At 60.1% G+C, this 16651-nt stretch overlaps 2 protein-coding genes across 3 annotated transcripts; one reads left to right on the forward strand and one right to left on the reverse strand.

Moving 5' to 3' along the window:
- Positions 1 to 42: 42 nt before the first annotated feature.
- Positions 43 to 1188, forward strand: PRR7 (proline rich 7, synaptic). The gene is made up of 2 exons (XM_082381035.1): positions 43 to 464; positions 688 to 1188. Exons 1-2 carry the CDS (start codon positions 53 to 55, stop codon positions 1083 to 1085), a joined length of 810 nt encoding a protein of 269 aa, XP_082237161.1. The 5' UTR covers positions 43 to 52; the 3' UTR covers positions 1086 to 1188.
- Positions 1189 to 1570: 382 nt separating this feature from the next.
- DBN1 (drebrin 1) lies at positions 1571 to 16232 on the reverse strand. Of its 2 annotated transcripts, XM_082381002.1 has the most exons (15): positions 15655 to 16232; positions 10951 to 11006; positions 10259 to 10371; positions 10004 to 10078; positions 9778 to 9924; positions 9561 to 9638; positions 9172 to 9323; positions 9024 to 9087; positions 5726 to 5785; positions 5514 to 5637; positions 4613 to 4750; positions 4101 to 4271; positions 3031 to 3716; positions 2621 to 2723; positions 2224 to 2443 (listed from the first exon to the last, which is right to left on the reverse strand). In XM_082381002.1, exons 1-15 carry the CDS (start codon positions 16077 to 16079, stop codon positions 2373 to 2375), a joined length of 2463 nt encoding a protein of 820 aa, XP_082237128.1. In that variant the 5' UTR covers positions 16080 to 16232; the 3' UTR covers positions 2224 to 2372. The 2 variants fall into 2 exon arrangements, with proteins under 2 accessions (XP_082237127.1, XP_082237128.1); XM_082381001.1 differs by lacking the exon at positions 4613 to 4750 and having other exon boundaries at positions 1571 to 2443; positions 15655 to 16210.
- Between the last annotated feature and the right edge of the window lie 419 nt (positions 16233 to 16651).

Below are 16651 nucleotides of genomic sequence, written 5' to 3' on the forward strand. Positions count from 1 at the left end.
GGAGCCCATTGTCCAGTGAAACAGCCGAGGACCCGCCGCCCGCGCCGCCGCCATGGTTATGTCCCAGGGCACCTACACGTTCCTCACGTGCTTTGCCGGTTTCTGGCTCATCTGGGGTCTCATCGTCCTACTCTGCTGCTTCTGCAGCTTCCTGCGCCGCCGCCTCAAACGGCGCCAGGAGGAGCGGCTGCGTGAGCAGAATCTGCGCGCCCTTGAGCTGGAGCCCCTTGAGCTCGAGGGCAGCCTGGCCGGGAGCCCCCCCGGCCTGGCGCCCCCGCCACCACCTCACCGCGGCCGTCTCGAGGCGCCGGCGCACGCCCACCAGCACGTGCACGTGCACCCGCTGCTGCACCACGGGCCCGCGCAGCCGCACGCGCACCCGCACGCACACCACCACGCGCTTCCGCACCCACCGCCGCCGCACCTATCAGTACCGCCGCGGCCGTGGAGCTACCCGCGCCAAGGTAAGTACCGACCTCCGCCAGAGGGCAGCCTGGGCCACTAGGGTGGGCGAGGCCTCGGCAGGGGGCGGGCTCGCTGCTGACCCGCGGGGCTTCCACAGGGGAGCCTCCTTGAGAACCTAGGAGGAGGGAGCGGGTTGGGTCTGGGGTTGGCGGCTGGCCAAGGCCTCTGCGGGTGGCTGAGGATGGAGAGCCTCACGGCCTCGGACCGCTTCCCACTCCGCAGCGGAATCGGACACGTCCAAGCCACCGTGCTACGAAGAGGCGGTGCTGATGGCCGAGCCGCCGCCGCCCTACAGCGAGGTGCTCACGGACACGCGCGGCCTCTATCGCAAGATTGTCACGCCCTTTCTGAGCCGCCGCGACAGCGCGGAGAAACAGGAGCAGCCGCCGCCCAGCTACAAGCCGCTCTTCCTGGACCGGGGCTACACGTCAGCGCTGCACCTGCCCAGTGCCCCGCGGCCCGCGCCGCCCTGCCCTGCGCTCTGCCTGCAGGCGGACCGCAGCCGTCGGGTCTTCCCCAGCTGGACCGACTCGGAGCTCAGCAGCCGAGAGCCACTGGAGCACGGAGCTTGGCGCCTGCCGGTCTCCATCCCCTTGTTCGGGAGGACTACAGCCGTATAGAGGGCGCCCGGCGTCCCGGGCCCCACCCGCGGACTCCTGGCCTGATTGCGGGGCTTTTTAAACGCTTCCCTTGGACTGCGGAGGTGGGTGGGAGGGGGGTGGGGCGGGAGGGAGGGATTTCTTACCCCGTTTGTTACATTTTGAGGATAATAAAGGTGTGTGATCTGGTTTGGTACAAGCGGAGGGGGCACCCACTGCTTGCACCCAAGGTTCTGGCGGCCAGGTGTGCCCGGCCTTATCGGGAACGAACCTTGTTGCGCCTTTCAGCTACAAACCGGCCTGAGGGTGTAGAACTAAACCTGAGGTCTGCCTGCTTCAAACCACTGGCCGGTTCCCCAGGGAACCTCATACCCCACCTTCCTTGCCCTTGAGGTCTTGGTGAGGGTGCCCCCGGCAGCCTTGGAAGTGGGAAGAGTTGGGAATGGGGTCGTGGCAGGCGGTCCACCCCAGATCAGCCCCTGGAGGCCCGGAGCAGCAGGCCCAAAGGGATCTGGATTTCTTTATTAACAGACATGAGCACGACCTGTTACAGAAGTTTGTGCTTTCCAAAAAACAGTTACTGAACGTGAAAAAGGAACCCAAGCAAAGAGGGAGGAGGTGGAAAGGGGCCACCCATAGCCCTGACCTGAATCACGCCTAGGGCCTCCAGCCTGGGACCTGCCCAGCAGGAGGGGGCAGGAAAGGGCCAGGAAGCTGAGAGGCCCCAGCTGGGCCTGCTACTTCCTTCGGGCCAGGTGGGGAGGGGGTCAAGAGAAGGGGGGAGGGGGCGGGTCCCAGGGAGCCAGAGCCCACGAGCCATTTATTGCCATGTTTTAAAATTCGTGCAAAATATCTGAAGCCCTGGACAGAGAATACAAAGTGATATTTTTCCAAGAAACAGAAAACTAGGAAAAGAGGTGGGGGGAACATTTTCCCACCAGAACTTCCCCCCACGCCAGGCCCCAAGCAGGGTGAGGCCTCCACCCCGGCCAGCTGAGTGAGCAGGGAGGACTAAGAGCTACAATCTGGACCAGGTGGGAAGGGGGTGGAATTTGCAACAGCATCTCAACTACCAACGGGAGGAAAACCAGTCAACTGTACAAGTCTCCTATCAACTTTAAAAAAGAGAGAAAAGCTGTAAAAGTAGGGCCCTGTGGGTAGGGAAGCGGCCAAGTCCCCGGCCAGGGCCGGAATCCAGAGTGGGTGCCAGGCGGAGCTGCTGCAAGTGCAGGCACTGCGGGCCGTCTGGCCAGAGGCCGGCGCAGGTGGGCGGCCTTGGCGAGGGCAGCCTGAGGGCAAGCATCACCGCTAGTCGCCACCCTCGAAGCCCTCCTCCTCTTCCGGAACCGGGTCTGCATCCCAGCAGGTGATGTCGATTTCTATGGTGTGCAGAAGGGAGGGGAGTTAAGGAGATGGCCCAGCAGATCCATGCCTGTGTCCCTCCCAACCCTGGGGAGCTGTGCCAGCTGTGCGGCAGGCGGGGGGAGGGCTGCCTGTCCACACTTGAACACAGCACCGCCACCCAAATTCTTCTCCATCACCCATCCCAGTACTACCTGGAGGCTTGTTGTAGAACATAGGAGGCGGAGCCTTTGCACACAGCTCTTCCGATTGGGCAAACTCCTCCTCCTGTGATTGGCTGAAATACCCCTCACTGGCCTGTACGAGAAAAGCTCCATGTCACTGGGTCCCACCCAGCAGGACTAGGGCTGACCTACCAGGCCTGAGCACGTTTCCCCAGCAACCAGCGATTGTATCAGTGGTTGCCAGGCAAACACAGATGCCTGCCTTGGGAATAAAAGCAGAGCTGGCCCAGGGAGGGGGAATGAAATACAGCTTCCCCCCCTCAACGATGTGGGTCACAGAGAAGGGGGGCAGGGTACTGCTGCAAGCCTCAGGAAGGCAGGGTCAGCCCCCTGCTCCAGCCCTGACCACTTCCCCTCCCATCAGGCAGCCCCAGCCCCACCTGGGTCCCCTCCTTCTGGGTGGTCTCGCCATTGGTCAGCAGGTGGGGCTCTGGCTCCAGGTCCGGCTCCTGATCCGGCTCCTGATCCAGCTCCTCTAGAGCTGAGGGCAGAGTTGGAGCCTGGGGAGCAGCCAGGGGCTCCCCTTCTACTTCCTCCCCTGGGTCACAGAAGGTGGCTGGTGGCTCAGGCAGCTCATCAAAATTGAGAAGGTTGGCACTGCCTTCACCTGCCGGCGGCAGTGGCTCCTGAGCCACCTCGTCCAGCAGGGGCACTTCTGCCAGAGTGACTTCGGCACCTGAGGGTGGTGTGGGGGCCCTAGGCTCAGCCTGGGGTACGGAGGCCCCTTCCCCATTGCCAGGCCATAGGTCAATGAGGCTGGCAGTGGCAGGGGTGACGGTGTTGGCAACACTGGTGTCAGCAGCAGCAGTGTCGGTTTCAATGGCATCAGCTGCTGGGGTGTCAGCTGCAGAGGCTCCAGCCATGGCAGGCTCTAGAGAGGCAGCCAGGACTGCCTGCTCTGTAGACGCCATGAACATCAAGTCCTCCGTGGGGCTGCCTTGGCCCTGGGGAGGCTCTGGTGCCTGAGGGGACTCCTCCAGGGGGCTGGCCCAGGCCTGAGGGTCTGCTGCTCTGGCTTCCTTGCGGGTCTCTTCACTATCCAGGCCGGGGCTGGGCTCCTGGGTCTCTGTCAAAGCACAGATGGAGGAGACATGTGATCAGCTCCCAGGAAAGGATGCGGGCCCTGGGCAGGCACCCTACAGTACCCTGCCCACCCACTGAGGAGTCCAGGAGAGAAGGCCTCCCCTAAGACTTCCATGCAGAGTGCCTTCTAGCACCCACTGGGCCCCACTGCCCCTTTACCTAGTGTCTTTCAACCGCTCAGCAGCCCTGGGAGGAAGGCACAATCCCCACTCCAGGGAGACACTGAGGTGCAGAGAGGGCAGGTCTGACCAGGGCTCCTCCCTGCCCCAGCCATTTCCAGGGCAGTACAGTCTGGCCCAGATCCCTGGGGGGTTGTTACCATGGCCATTTGGAGTTCCCAGCCCAGGGGCTAGGGCCATTCACACACCTTGGGCTGCTGGGGGTGGTGGTGGCAGTGGTGGAGGCTGCGAGGACATAACCTCATCCAGGGCCCGCTCGATCTGCTCAGTGACAGGGGTAGAGGCCATGCTGGAGTCAGATGGGCTCCGGGCAGGGATCGGGGTAGGCACCATCCTCCGGTGGCTGTCCAGGTGGCTGCCTGTGGAACAAAAACCCCTAGGCTGGTCAGTAAGGGCCAGGGAGCCAGGTGGAACCAGGATTGTCCACCTTGGGGCCTGACCAGCCCCTCCTCTCTGGAGTCTGGGTCCGGGCTGGGAGCTCCCCAGGCCCCCCAGGGGCCAGACCACAGCTCCAGACCCTGTAAGCCAGGCCCCTAAGGGCCAGTGTCCCTTCAGGGCCAAGGGAAAGAGGCGGGCGGTACCTGCTCTGGGGACAAACACCAGAGATCAGCAGTCAGGCTGGGGGAGTGAGGGCAGGGGGGCTGCTGGGAAGCGGGGGGCCCTCCTTACCCCCCCACGGAGGCCTGGGGCTGCTACCTACATGGGAGGGAGGAAGAGAGGTTTGGGGTGCGGTGACAGGTGATATAGGGAAAGGGAGTCCGTGGAGGGGAGGAGGAGGAAGAGGAGGAGGAGGAAGGCCCACTGTCCGATGCCTTTATGAAAGGGCAGTACGGACGACCTGCCAAGAGAGACAGACAGAGAAAGAGAGACAGAGGACAAGAGAGGGTCAGTCTCCCCCACCCCCACCCCGAGGCCTCATCCACCCCCAGCCTGGCCCTGGATGTCTAAGCTGCCTTCAGCCAGGGCGCACATTCAGCCAAGCTGGGCCAGAGCCTCAAGCCAACAAATGACTCCACCACACCAGCCACACACAGCAAAGAGCCTGATACGCCACAATGCAACCAGCCTCAGGGCAGCCCACGCCTCGGAACAGCCTGCCCCACCCCTGGAACCCTAGCACAGAGCCAAGCACACAGAAGGGGCAAACAGACCAGCAGACAAGGAGCGGAAGGGGGCTTCAAGGAGAGGTGGAAGCTGCACAGGGAGAATCCAAACAGGGAACCCTGGGTACAGGCTCCAGGCTGCTCAAACTCAGGACCAGGGAAAGAGCCCACTCCTCATGCACCCACAGCCCTTCAGATAAGACCTAGTTCAACCCCAGCAGGGCTACTCCTTGCAGCCAGGGGCATGCCTTAGCCCTTGTGAGAAATGCCCAGATGGCTCTAGCACAGCCAATTGCTCAGCCCAGGCCCAACACTGACCCTGCCGGAGCCCTTCTCAGCCCTGCCACCTGGAGGTGGTGGGTGGAAGCACACCTGATGATTGGCCTTGCCTTCTCCAAGGGGTCCTTGGGCAAGGTTTCCCTTCCAAGAAAGGTCCCAAAGAGGCTCAAGGCCAAAACCTGAGGAGTGGGGATTGGGGGGGGTGGGAGCTGGGACTACCTGGTCGGTGGTTGAAGGGTGAGGGCACATCACAGCTGCCTGCGGAGGCCGATGCGACTCTTTCCTGCTGCTTAAAGAACTCCCGTGGGTTATCAGGTCGCTGGGCAATAATGGCTGCTGCCTCCTGGGGGCACATGGAAAGGGTCAGGCCAGACGGGGCCCAACTGAGGCAGCCCTACCAAACTCAGATGTCTGGTCCCCCCGGCTCTCACCTCTACCTCCGATTCTGACTTCTTCATCTGGGTCTCTTCCTCCTCATCCCGCTGGTCACCCTGGAAACCAAAAGGGAAGGTGTTCTGAGCACCCCACTCCCACAGGAGCTCTTGGCTTTCTTACAGCCCCCATGTTTCCTCCACTATCTGGAACCACTTTCACGACCCAGTCACACAGCACCTTCTATCTGCAAGGTCCTCAGCCACCGCATCTCCAGTCCAGACAGGCCCCTGGGCACCCAGGGCCATCCAGGAGCACTCCCTGCTTTGCAGCTTACTTTTCTCCAACCTCCTACCACACCTACTGCACCTAGCCAACCACACCTCCATCACTGCTGCCTGGATCTTGGTAACACGACTGAGGCTTCTTCATTAGTCCCCTGCCTCCTTGTTCTCTTTCCCCCCATTTCTTCTCTACAGACCTGAAAGCATCTTTTCAAAATGTTAGTCGCCATCACTTAAAAATCAGGTTTTCTTACTGAGATCAGGGTCTCCAGTTTCTCTTGAAATGCCAGAAGCCCTGCCAACACAGGCCAGCGTGTCCCAAAGCAGCCATTGACTAGAGCTGCACTGTAGCGGCCCATAGGGTGTGTGTTGTCCAGTTCACCACAGCCCCCACCACTCCCTACTGCCCTTCACATGTCCACTTCACTCGCTGTTTTGAGATTGCAACCCCAGGAGTAAAGGTAGGTGGGGCCCCTTTGCTTGGCCCACGTCCCCTTCTCCCTGCCTGATCTAGTCCATCACTTCTCACAATGCTCCCCTCCCACCCTGACTCACCCACACCCTGTGAGATGTAGGCATAAATTCCTCAGCATGATGTAGTTGCAGTTCCTGGAACATGCATACAACTTCCCACCTCCGTGCCTTGGCATGGGAGATGAATCTCTCTCCCCAAGTGCCCGACCCCCACCCCAGGTCCAGCTCTTCCTGCTTCCGGCCTCAGCTTGGGCACTGCCTCCTCGGGAAGGGGTCCCTGGCCCATTCAGGTCATTTCCTTCCCTGGGTCCCCATGAGGTGTTCCAGGCATACACCACAGATTACACTGTGTCATAATTTCCTGTTTCTGGATCATCTCCCCACCCTTTGTGGGTGATACAGGATAAGAACTCACGTACGTGTGTGAGTGGCCAGCCCAAGGTTCAGTTCGTACCTGTTTCCTCAGTTGAACTCATCACACCAAAAGCCTCAAGAGGGCTGTCATCCCAACTGCCACTTTGTGTCTTCCAGAATGAAGTCTAAACTCCTCCTCTGACCTTGCTCTCTCCTCCCAAATTTCCCAGCGGGCTCCAGTCATTGGGGAAGTCTCCTTGCCTTCCCCAAAAAATGTACATCCCACCAGCCTTTGCTGTTACGCTGCCCCTGCCTAGTATAACCTTGCTAGGTTCCTCTGCCTTGTTCAAAAAAAGGACCAGAGGCAGCTTACCACAAAAACCTTAACTACATAACACTATGAAAACCACTGAAACAAATTAGAGCTTGGGGTTGGAGAAAGACATCAATATACTAACCATAAAGGTCAATAGCATTGCTATCCCTGAGCATCTTCAGATAAATGGAAGCTCCCTGGCATCCCAGGCAAAAAGGGAACTCACGTAAGGAATGCAACTCTTATCAGAAGAGAGAAAGCAGAATAGCGCCTTAAGCCAATATAAAGCACTTCATGGTTCTAAATTCCAAAGTTTCTCATGTGGGAACTCCCTCAGAGGACCTGAAGTTGCAGGGTAACCACAGTGACCTGCTAAAACACCTACTGTCACTGTCACATGAGCCACACTTGAAGGGTCAGATGAGACTATAAAATAATGGTGTGACACTGTAAGCCTTTGCCTGAAACACTGGTAATTGGTGAAGATGAGCAATCAGTTCAGTGGGTTCACTATACTATTCTTTCTACTTTTGTGTATGTATGTGAAATTTTCCATAAAAATAAGCTTTTTCAAAAAGAACTTGCTCTGAACGGATGAACAAAATCTGGTATACAGATACAATGGAATATTAACAGCTTTCAAAAGAAAAGACATTCTGACGCATGGATAAACCTTGAAGATGTTATGCTAAATGAAATAAGCCAGTCACAAAAGGTAAAATAACTGCATGATTCCACCCATACAAGGTACTTTGAGTAGTCACATTCTTAAACACAGAGAGCAGAAAGCAGTTGCCAGAGGCTGGGGGAGGGGGCAATGGGGAGTTAGTGTTTAATGGGTACAGAGATTCAGTATGGGAAGATGAAGAAAATTCCAGAGATAAACAGTGGTGATGGTTGTACAATATAAATACACTTAACACCACGGAACCGTACACTGAAAAATGGTCAATATGGTACGTTTTATGTTATGTACACTTTGCCGCAATTAAAAATAAACTAATTCATCAATTAATTGTAAAAGAGCCTTGTTCATCTTGTTCTCCACCATGTTTCTCACACCAGCACGTGGCAGGTGGCAAGGGTTTGCTGAATGAATGAGGCTGCAGCTTACTAACCGGATGTCCTCTCCACCCCCAGGGGCTAATGTGAGTGGAATGACCTATGACAGCCGTTAACGCCAGTGCCGGGCAGGGCTGTCCGGCCAGCCCCCTGTGGGCGCGACCTTGGAGCCTGTTTGAGTCCCCAGGGCCCAACGGCTACCCGTCACAGTCCCAGTCCAGACGACTACTGCCCACCTCCTGTCCTAAACTCTACCATGCTCAGCTTCGAATGACCTTAGCTATTGCTCAAGTATAAAATTCAATTCAAAGCATGAAGATTTGACTCCACTGTGATTTTGAAAGGGTCAATCATGATGACCCTATGGGCCATCCCAATGTTTGGAGGTTCAGCCAGCACCCCTGGAACAAGCGCCTGTTCTCAAAGAGACACTACACACACTTGTATATAGATGCTCAGAACACCAGCCCAGATTCATTCAATGGCTCTGCAGCACTCTTGCTGTGGGGACCAGGCCTCGAGCCCCATAAGGGCAGGAAGCATGTCTAATCCACCTCGAGCCCCTCAGGCCCTGCTGGGAGGGGGCAGGAGGAGCCTGGCCAGTGAGGGTCTGGGTCAAGGTAGATTTTCTCTTTCAGTCTAGAGTATTAGCTTCTCCAAGGAGGTCTCTTTCCACAGCCAGGGAACAGAACCCCACACGATCAGGTACCAGGCCTGACACTGCATGATACCCCGTGCCCATGCAGCAGTACCCAGAATGCCCAGCACTGTCCCCGAGACACTTACTCCCCCCGCGAGAGGCCCAGGGACACGGGGACCATCCTCACTTCCCTCACCAGGAGACAGGAACCCCGACTAAGAACTTACAAAGATGGACTGCTCCTTCAACCGCCTCTTGGCCTCCTCTGCTTCCAAAGTCTGTTGTTTCCTCCTGGAATGAAAGGCGCAGGGAGCCCTTCAGGACGGGCCACGCGGGGCCGGCGGCCCAGGGCCCGGGGGGTGGGGCGGGGCGCACCTGTGCTCCTCGATCTGCTGCTCCCGCTCCCGGTAGCGCCGCTCCCGCTCCTCCTGCTCCTGCCGCTCCTGCTCCATCCGCTCCTGCTCAAACCTGAGCCTCTCATCCAGAGCCTTCTTCCGCTCCTCCTCCTTCCGCAGCTCCTCCTCCTTCTGCAGCACCCCGTGCCAAGGCAGTGCAGGCCCTGAGCCCGGGGCCCGCCCCAGCCCTCCAGCCCACCCCCAACCCAGGGTTCTGAGAATTCAGGGGCTTGCTCCCTCAGTAGGGGAAGCACGTAGGACAGGCCAGGCTGCTGAAGGGAGGCGCTTAGGGAGAGAAGGCAGAGCTGCCCCATGGGGTCAGGACAGGGAGGAGCAGCTCAGCCTGCAGGCCGGGGTCAGGGTCCACACCTTGGCCTGCTCCCAGAACTGCTCGCGGTTAATCCGCTTCATCTCCACAGCTGCATCAGTCTTCTGATAGGTGGTGCCCTGCAGAGTCAAGCGGCCTGGCGTGAGCGAAGCCCACGGGCCGAGTGCTCAGGAGCCCCCACACGCAAAGGGTGAGGACTGAGAGGAACCGGACGGCGGAGCCCTGGGCAGGGCCTGCCTGCCTGGGGCGCACACTGACCACCGGCTCGGCGTTCTCATCCTCACGTAGCCGCAGTCGGTGCAGCACGGGGCTGGAAAGCCGTGCCAGCCCGTTGGAGAGCCGCTGCCCGATGGCGCCCGCATCTATGTCTTCCACACTGCTGGCGTTCACGATCACATCGACGCCCTGCAGCGGGAGGAAGGCGTGTTCAGGCAGCAGGGCTCCCTCCCATCACCGCCCCCTTGAGCCCTGACCCCACTCGCACCTGGAAGAACTCGGCCACCTTAGCCACGTGGCTGGCACAAGCACATTTGCGGGCATCAGGCACATCTTCGCCAACCTGCAAAGTCCCCAGCAAAAGGGGGCGTCGGGAAAGGACAAGAGTTGGCGGCAGGCTGAGGCCCAGGGCTCTCTTCCCGGGACTAGTGGGGTTCTCTCCAGCAGTGTCAGTGAGTGGAGTGGGATGGAGGATAACCGTTCTTGGGCCTTCGGCTCCCTTCCCCAGCCCATAGCTGCATACCCAGTTGATGAGCACGTATTTCGGCAGAGCAGCCTGGGAGTCCTTGACGCTGCAGAAGCCATACATCACCTTCTGGTTCTCAAAGTGGCCAGAGAGCTCCTGCAAGCCCCCATCTGGGGGAATCAGGAGGGTGTCAGGCCCCATCTCCTGAATCCCTCCCCAACAAAGGGCCTGGAACCCAAAGCAAAGACTCCTCTTGTGGGCTCTGCAGGCACCGCCAGAGATCTGGAAGTCCCAGAGTTCTGTGTTGGTGTGAAAGAGGCAGCAGGCAGGTGTGAGCTTTGCCTCTGAATCCCCCAGGACCTTGGGGAAGAACTGAGGAAGTGTTCTTCACACACCAAGTTTCACGCGGGGCTGGCACCCACTGAGGTAAAATAAAACCTTTTAGGGCTCTCAAGAAAGTGGGGTGATCTGGGCCATCCCTGCCAGGCCCGTTCCCGCCTAGCTGTGTGACTTTGGGCAAGTCACTCTCCCTCTCTGAGGCTCAGTCTTCTCATAATCAAACAGGAAACAAGCCTCCCTCCCTCCCCACCCTGGGGATCTTAGGGATAACCACAGGAAGGACACTTGGCCAGACAAGTGTGGGTCTGCTGGATGCAGGCAGCGAGGTGGCCTGGAGCCAGGCGGATGGGGAAGAAAACAACCGGAGGAGGGAGCGGAGAGGAAGGCAAAGGAATGGCTGGAATTCTTACCTCCTGACGCTGCAAGCTTGAGGTCATCTGAGCCATCCTCATATGTGTACAGAGCCCTGGGGAGAGGGAGGGGTGGCTGGGAGAACTGTCAGGGCCCAGGCAGCCAATTTTGGGTGGAGACGGCTCTCCGGGGTAGGAGGGACACAGAGGGGGCAGGACAGGAGGGGGGTTCCAGCCCAGCACTTAAGCCTTGTCGCCATGACAACAGGGCTAAGCACCATTTCAGGCTGGAATCCAGTGGGGGACAGTCCGGGATCTGATGGAGGGAGGCCTGAGTCAGGTGGGGAGCAGGCAGTGGGGCAGAAATCGCTGCCCAGTCGCTTGCTTCCAGTGAGCCAGTGTGTTGCGTCCTCGGAGCCCTGGCCCTAGCAGCCTGCAACCCAGCCAGCGGTGTGAGATGGAGATTCCAAGGCGACGGTTCCTTGGTTACCGTTCCCTGGCTACCGCTCCTCATCCCCATTGGCCGTTGCCAGGAACCTACCTGGCGCGTGCCTCAGTACCCACTGCCCCTCCCCCCACATCGAGGGGGATGGGGAGAGAGAACCTGATGCTGTTCAGCTCTGGGCATCCCCTGGTAACTATGGCAACCCAGCAATTGGCACGCGACTGGCCCACCCCAGCTGCATCCTCCTGAACACAAAGGACCCCAAGGGGACACGCCCTCAGTCTCAATCTCAGTCTCTCTGAAATGGGGATGAGGTCACCGTGGTCACTCCTGCCTGGACTCTGGCCCCTGGGTGAATGTGCTCTCCTGGCCTTCCAGCCCTAGGCCTCCTCCGCCCTAGCTGAGGCTCTGGCCTCTTGGGACTGCTGGCCTTTCCTTCCCTCTCAGCTTTGGCAGAAAGCTGACCTAGCAGCCTTCCTCCTTCCTCCTCCTCCCTAGCTTTTTCTTCACAGGTAGCAGTGGCACAGCATCCCTTTCACAGAAGGGAAGAGAGAGATGTCTCCTCCCCAGGACCCACCGGGAGGACAGGCTTGGGGCCAGGAATAAAGGTCATGTTCCAGAGGTGCAGGAGGCTCAGCCCCTCCCCCAAGCTCCCCTTTCCTTACTGCCAAGGTAGGGGGCTAGGAGGAGAGGAGGCAGGAGCACCAGGGAGATGCAGAAGAGAAAGCGAGCAGGAGGCAGAAAGAGAAGACAAGAGAAGGGAGGGAAGTGAAGGGATGAAGAGAAAATGAAGGAGCGGGGAGAGAGGAAGGGAAATGGGAGGGAAGGAAAGAGGGAGGAGAGAAGAGGGAGGAAGGGAGAGAGGGAAGAGGAAGGAAGGGGGAGAGGGAGGAGGGAGGAGGGCGGAGCAAGGAGGGAGCAGGGAGGGCCTGGTCCAGGCCCAGCCCCATGAGGTCAGCACAAGTCACTGCCAGAGCCAAATGGGCCCCCAGCCCCCTGCTTCTCGGGATCCCTCCCTCCTGAAAGGGACACAGGTGGGCTGTGGGGCCAGGAGCTCCTGGTCCAACTGTTGCCCAGGCTACAGTCCTGGCAGCTGCTTCTCAACACAGCTGTCCCACCACCTGTCTGGCTGCCCTAACCCACCACTGGGAACAAAAGGCCCTTAGAGAAGCAGGGTCTTCCCTTCTCCATTCCACAGATGAGAAACTGAGGCAGAACTCCAAGACCCTGGCTCCCAGACACTGCTCTGGCCATCACACCTCCCTGGGGTGACTTGTCAGCCTCTCCTAGGCTCTCTGAGGGACCCTGGCTCCTCCCAGGACCCTGCCCCTGCCATTCTTTACTCCTTGCCTACCCACCTCCAGCCACCTTTCCTGCTGCAGCCCTGGCCCTTACCTGGTGGAAACCATAGCTGAGTTCAAAGGTTTCAGCAGGCCTTCAACCCTGAGCTCCGCCCACCTGCCTTTCCAGCCAGACCTCCGTATCCATACCATACACTCCGGTCACATTGGATGGCTCCCTGATTCCCAGCACAGTTCTGGATATTTCCCACCCTGGAGCCTCTGCATATGTGGTTCCCTTCACAGGGAGGCCAGACCTGTTTCTCCACCCCATGCCCATCCCTGACTGAAATCTCTCAGGGACCCAATGCCAGCTCCCATGAAGCCCTGCCCTGCGCTGCACCTCCCCAAAGCGCTTACCACACTCCAGCAGGGACGGGAAGAGGCACCTGAGCCTGCCCCAGATCTCACTAGACCACCAGTGCTTCTCAAACACATTCGAGGTGGCCTGAGCCTTGGGTGGGTGGGAGCTGGTGAAACTGCAAGGAATCAGGATGGAGGGGGGCAGGAATCTACATGTCTCACCACCTCCAACCCCTGGAGACAGACACTGTCCTGAACTATAAGCTTCGTGAAGGTGGGACATCTAACTCAGTCCTTCAACACAGAGCACAGAGCAGCTCCAGAAGGTGTTTGCAATATTGAGACAAAACTCTGAGAAACCATCTCAGCCAGAGAAAGTGGACTGGGGTGAGGTGGGAGCTGGAATGTAGCAGCTCCAGGGAGATCCTGGGGTCAGCTGAGGATGGGGGGCTCAGGGCAGGTGGATTCTTCAGGACAATCACACTCTCAGGATATTAGAACTGGAAGGGCCTTGGGTATCCCAGGTATGGTTGAGCCCAATCCCCTTTTCCTCTTTTCAAGAGGACCAGAGAGGAGCAGAGACTAGTGTGGTTACATAGCGAGTCGGGTCACATCCAGGACAACACTAGTTCTTTTCACTACACAATCTGACTTCCTGGGTCCCCTGCTGCCAGCATCAGGGCAGCAGTCCATTTCAGAGTGAGCCACCTAGGAGTGAACTCCCCCACCCCTACTCCCCACTCAGAGGTAAGGTAAGGGAGGGCAGTGCCAAGCCCCGTTTGCCCAGACAGCAGTTTTACCCAAGACGCCCTCCTCCAGCCTCTGAGTGCAGGGTCTGCCCCTGAATCTTGAGACCCCACTGTACCCCTGGTTCTGTGCTAGGTGCTGGGGACCCTCATGTCCCCTTCTGCAGGGTGATCCTCACATCCTTTCTACCAAATGTTTATCTGGGCCCTTGGGAGTGAGCAAATGTATGTACGTATGACGGTGCACGTGTACATCTGTGTGTGTCCCACACACAACACAGATTGGGGTGGGGGAGGGGTGAGGCACGCCAGTGATGAATAACTCACTTTGGCCACACGGATGCTGCTGGGTGGTGGGAGCCCAGGCCTCTGCTGAGCAGGATGTGGGCCAGCAGTGGCTGTGGGAGCTTTGCCTTTGGGAAGGTAGGGGTAAATGGGGTGGTGGCAGGCAGCACCCCCAGACTGGAGGGCAAGGGTCCCGAGGTGGGCTGTGCCTCTCTCCAGGCATGGCCCATATCCCAAGGCCAGCTCCTCCACCAGGCCAAGCCAGCCACTTGCCCTGAACTCCTCCCATGATGTCAGTCCCCCTGGGGCAGGGCTGGGACAACGGATGGGCCGCTTGCCCGCTTAGCCTGTGCTGGCCTCTCCTGTGACTGACCCGCAGGACAGGAGAGCTTGCTTGTCTCCCACGTCCATCCCTCCAGGCCTGGCCACCCGCCAGTGCTGCAGTACTGTGGCATGGATGCCTGGCCATCTTGTCCCCTCCTCCAGCCCCCAGGTCAGTGTCCTCCCAGCATGAGGGTGAGGCCAGCCCAAGTGAGGTCCCTCAGACCTGCCTTCACTTTGTGTTTCCTGCCTGCCAAGGAGAGAAGAGCCCTAGGGAACAGAATGGGCATCTGCCCCAGGAGAAGAGTATCTTGGGGGGATGATGATTCCTGAATGGGGCAGTGTGAAACCCCCTGGCTTTCCTGCCACCCTGGGGACTCCAGCCCCAGAGCAGGTGGTCCAACCCCTCCCACAGCCTAGGGGGAGACAACAGCTGGGGAGGGAGGAGAGGGCAGCCCAGCTCCTCCCCCACAGAGGAGCTGAGAGCCCCTTGCCCCTGGGCCAAAGGGCTAGGAGCTCAGTGGATCCATTCACCCCCTCATCATTCTCTGGGAACTCCTGCAGAGTGGTGCGCCTGGGGGCTTCCTCCCAGGGACCCCACCTGGCCCCCTAGGCAGGCAGTTCAGTTCCTTTGGCATGTCCCAGCCCAGCTGCCTACTCCCTGCAGTCCCTTTGGCATCGAGGAGAGCACTTATCCTTGCCTCCTCCTCGACCCCTGAGGGGAACAGGAGTCACTTGGCGGTGGCCCTGCGGCAATGAACGTCTTTCCATCACACCCCAACTCCGAGAGGCCCCCCGGTGGGCGGGGCGCCCCGGCCCCCAGCCCGCTCTGCTCCTCCCCCGCCCTAGCTTTCCTTTGTGCTGTGGCCGGGGCCGGGTTGGGCCGGGTAGGCTGCGCTGGCTCTGCTAGCTCGGTCCCTGCCCGGTCCTCGCCCGCTCAGAGGTGGCAAAGGTGCCCTTGGCCGCCCGTGCACACCTGTCCGCCCGGCCCGAGGCAAAGGGGAGGGGGCGGGGGATGGGCTTCCACAAGGCCGGGAGGCCCCGGGCCACACATCTGGACCCTGCGTCTCTCCAGCCCGCGTCCGGCCACCGCTCCCACCGCGCGGCTGGGGCCGCCTCCGGGCGCTTGGGGCCCGCCGGTGCCCCGCCTGGCCCGGCCCCTCCCCCGGCGCGCACAAAGGCAGCCCCTCCCTGGCTCTCCCGGGCCGCTGCACCATTTCGGGGTCTCCCCCTCCCTCCCGGCTGCGGGGCGACGGGGCCGGGTGGAAACAAAGGCGCGGCGGCGCGGGGACAAAGGGGCTGGGGGGCGGGGGCGGGGGCTCACCAGTCGGCCGCGCTCTCCTCCCGAATCACCTCCTCGTACGCCGCCAGCAGCTCCAGGCGGTGGCCGCTGAAGCTGACGCCGGCCATGCTGCGGGCCGGACCGAGGCCGAACGGACAGACGCACGGACGGACGGAGAAGGAGGGAGGGAAAGAGGGAGTCGCCGCGCCGCCGCCGCCTCGGAGCCTCTGCAGCGTTGCGAGCCGAGCGAGCCAGCGGCCGGGGGAGGGGAGCCGGCCGGCGGGGGGCGGGGGGCGCTGGCTCCGCCCGGCTCGCTCCCTCCGCGCGCTCGGTCCTAGCGCCGCCCCGACCCGGCCCAGGGGAGGCCCGCCCCCCCTTCCCGGCCTGCCCCGGGGCGCCCCCACGCCCCTCGCCGTCAGTATCTGCGCCCCGCGCCCGGGCGGGTGTACTCTTCTGCGCGGGGCCATTCTTCCCGTGTCCCAAATTCTCACCTGTGGTGTCCCCAGCCACAAACGTAGCCCCGTCCCCACCTCTCCAATCCCTATCCAGGCCCAGCTTCATCCCTCTCCTTTCCAGCTCCCGGTCCCAATCCCAAATCCACTCCATTCCAATCCGGCCCAGCCCCACTCCGTCCTTAATTTATCTCCACCCAGCCTCACCCCTATCCCTGGTCCATCCCAAGCTCCAGCCCCAACCCAATTCCCGTGCCAGCCACCCCTGGCCCATCTGCAGCCCATCCCCACCTCTGAAAGGCCCATTCCTAGTCCATCCCCATCACTGTCCACTGCTGTCTTCATCCCCAAATCCCCCACCATTTCTGTCCCCTCCCAGCTCCAGCCCCACTCCCAACCCCATGCTTAGCACAGACCCCCTACCCATTCATCAGACCCCACCCCTAGCTGCACCTTCCTCTTTCCAACCTATCCTGTTCCCATTCTGATCCCTGTTCCCAACCACACCCCTCCATCCCTGCCTCCTAGACCATTCTCAGCTCCTTACCCCAACATTGCCAACCTCTACCCCATCCCTGCCCTACCCT

Source organism: Balaenoptera borealis, assembly GCF_965194805.1.
Source record: "Balaenoptera borealis genome assembly, chromosome: 2".
In the NCBI taxonomy this organism is placed as follows: domain Eukaryota; kingdom Metazoa; phylum Chordata; class Mammalia; order Artiodactyla; family Balaenopteridae; genus Balaenoptera; species Balaenoptera borealis.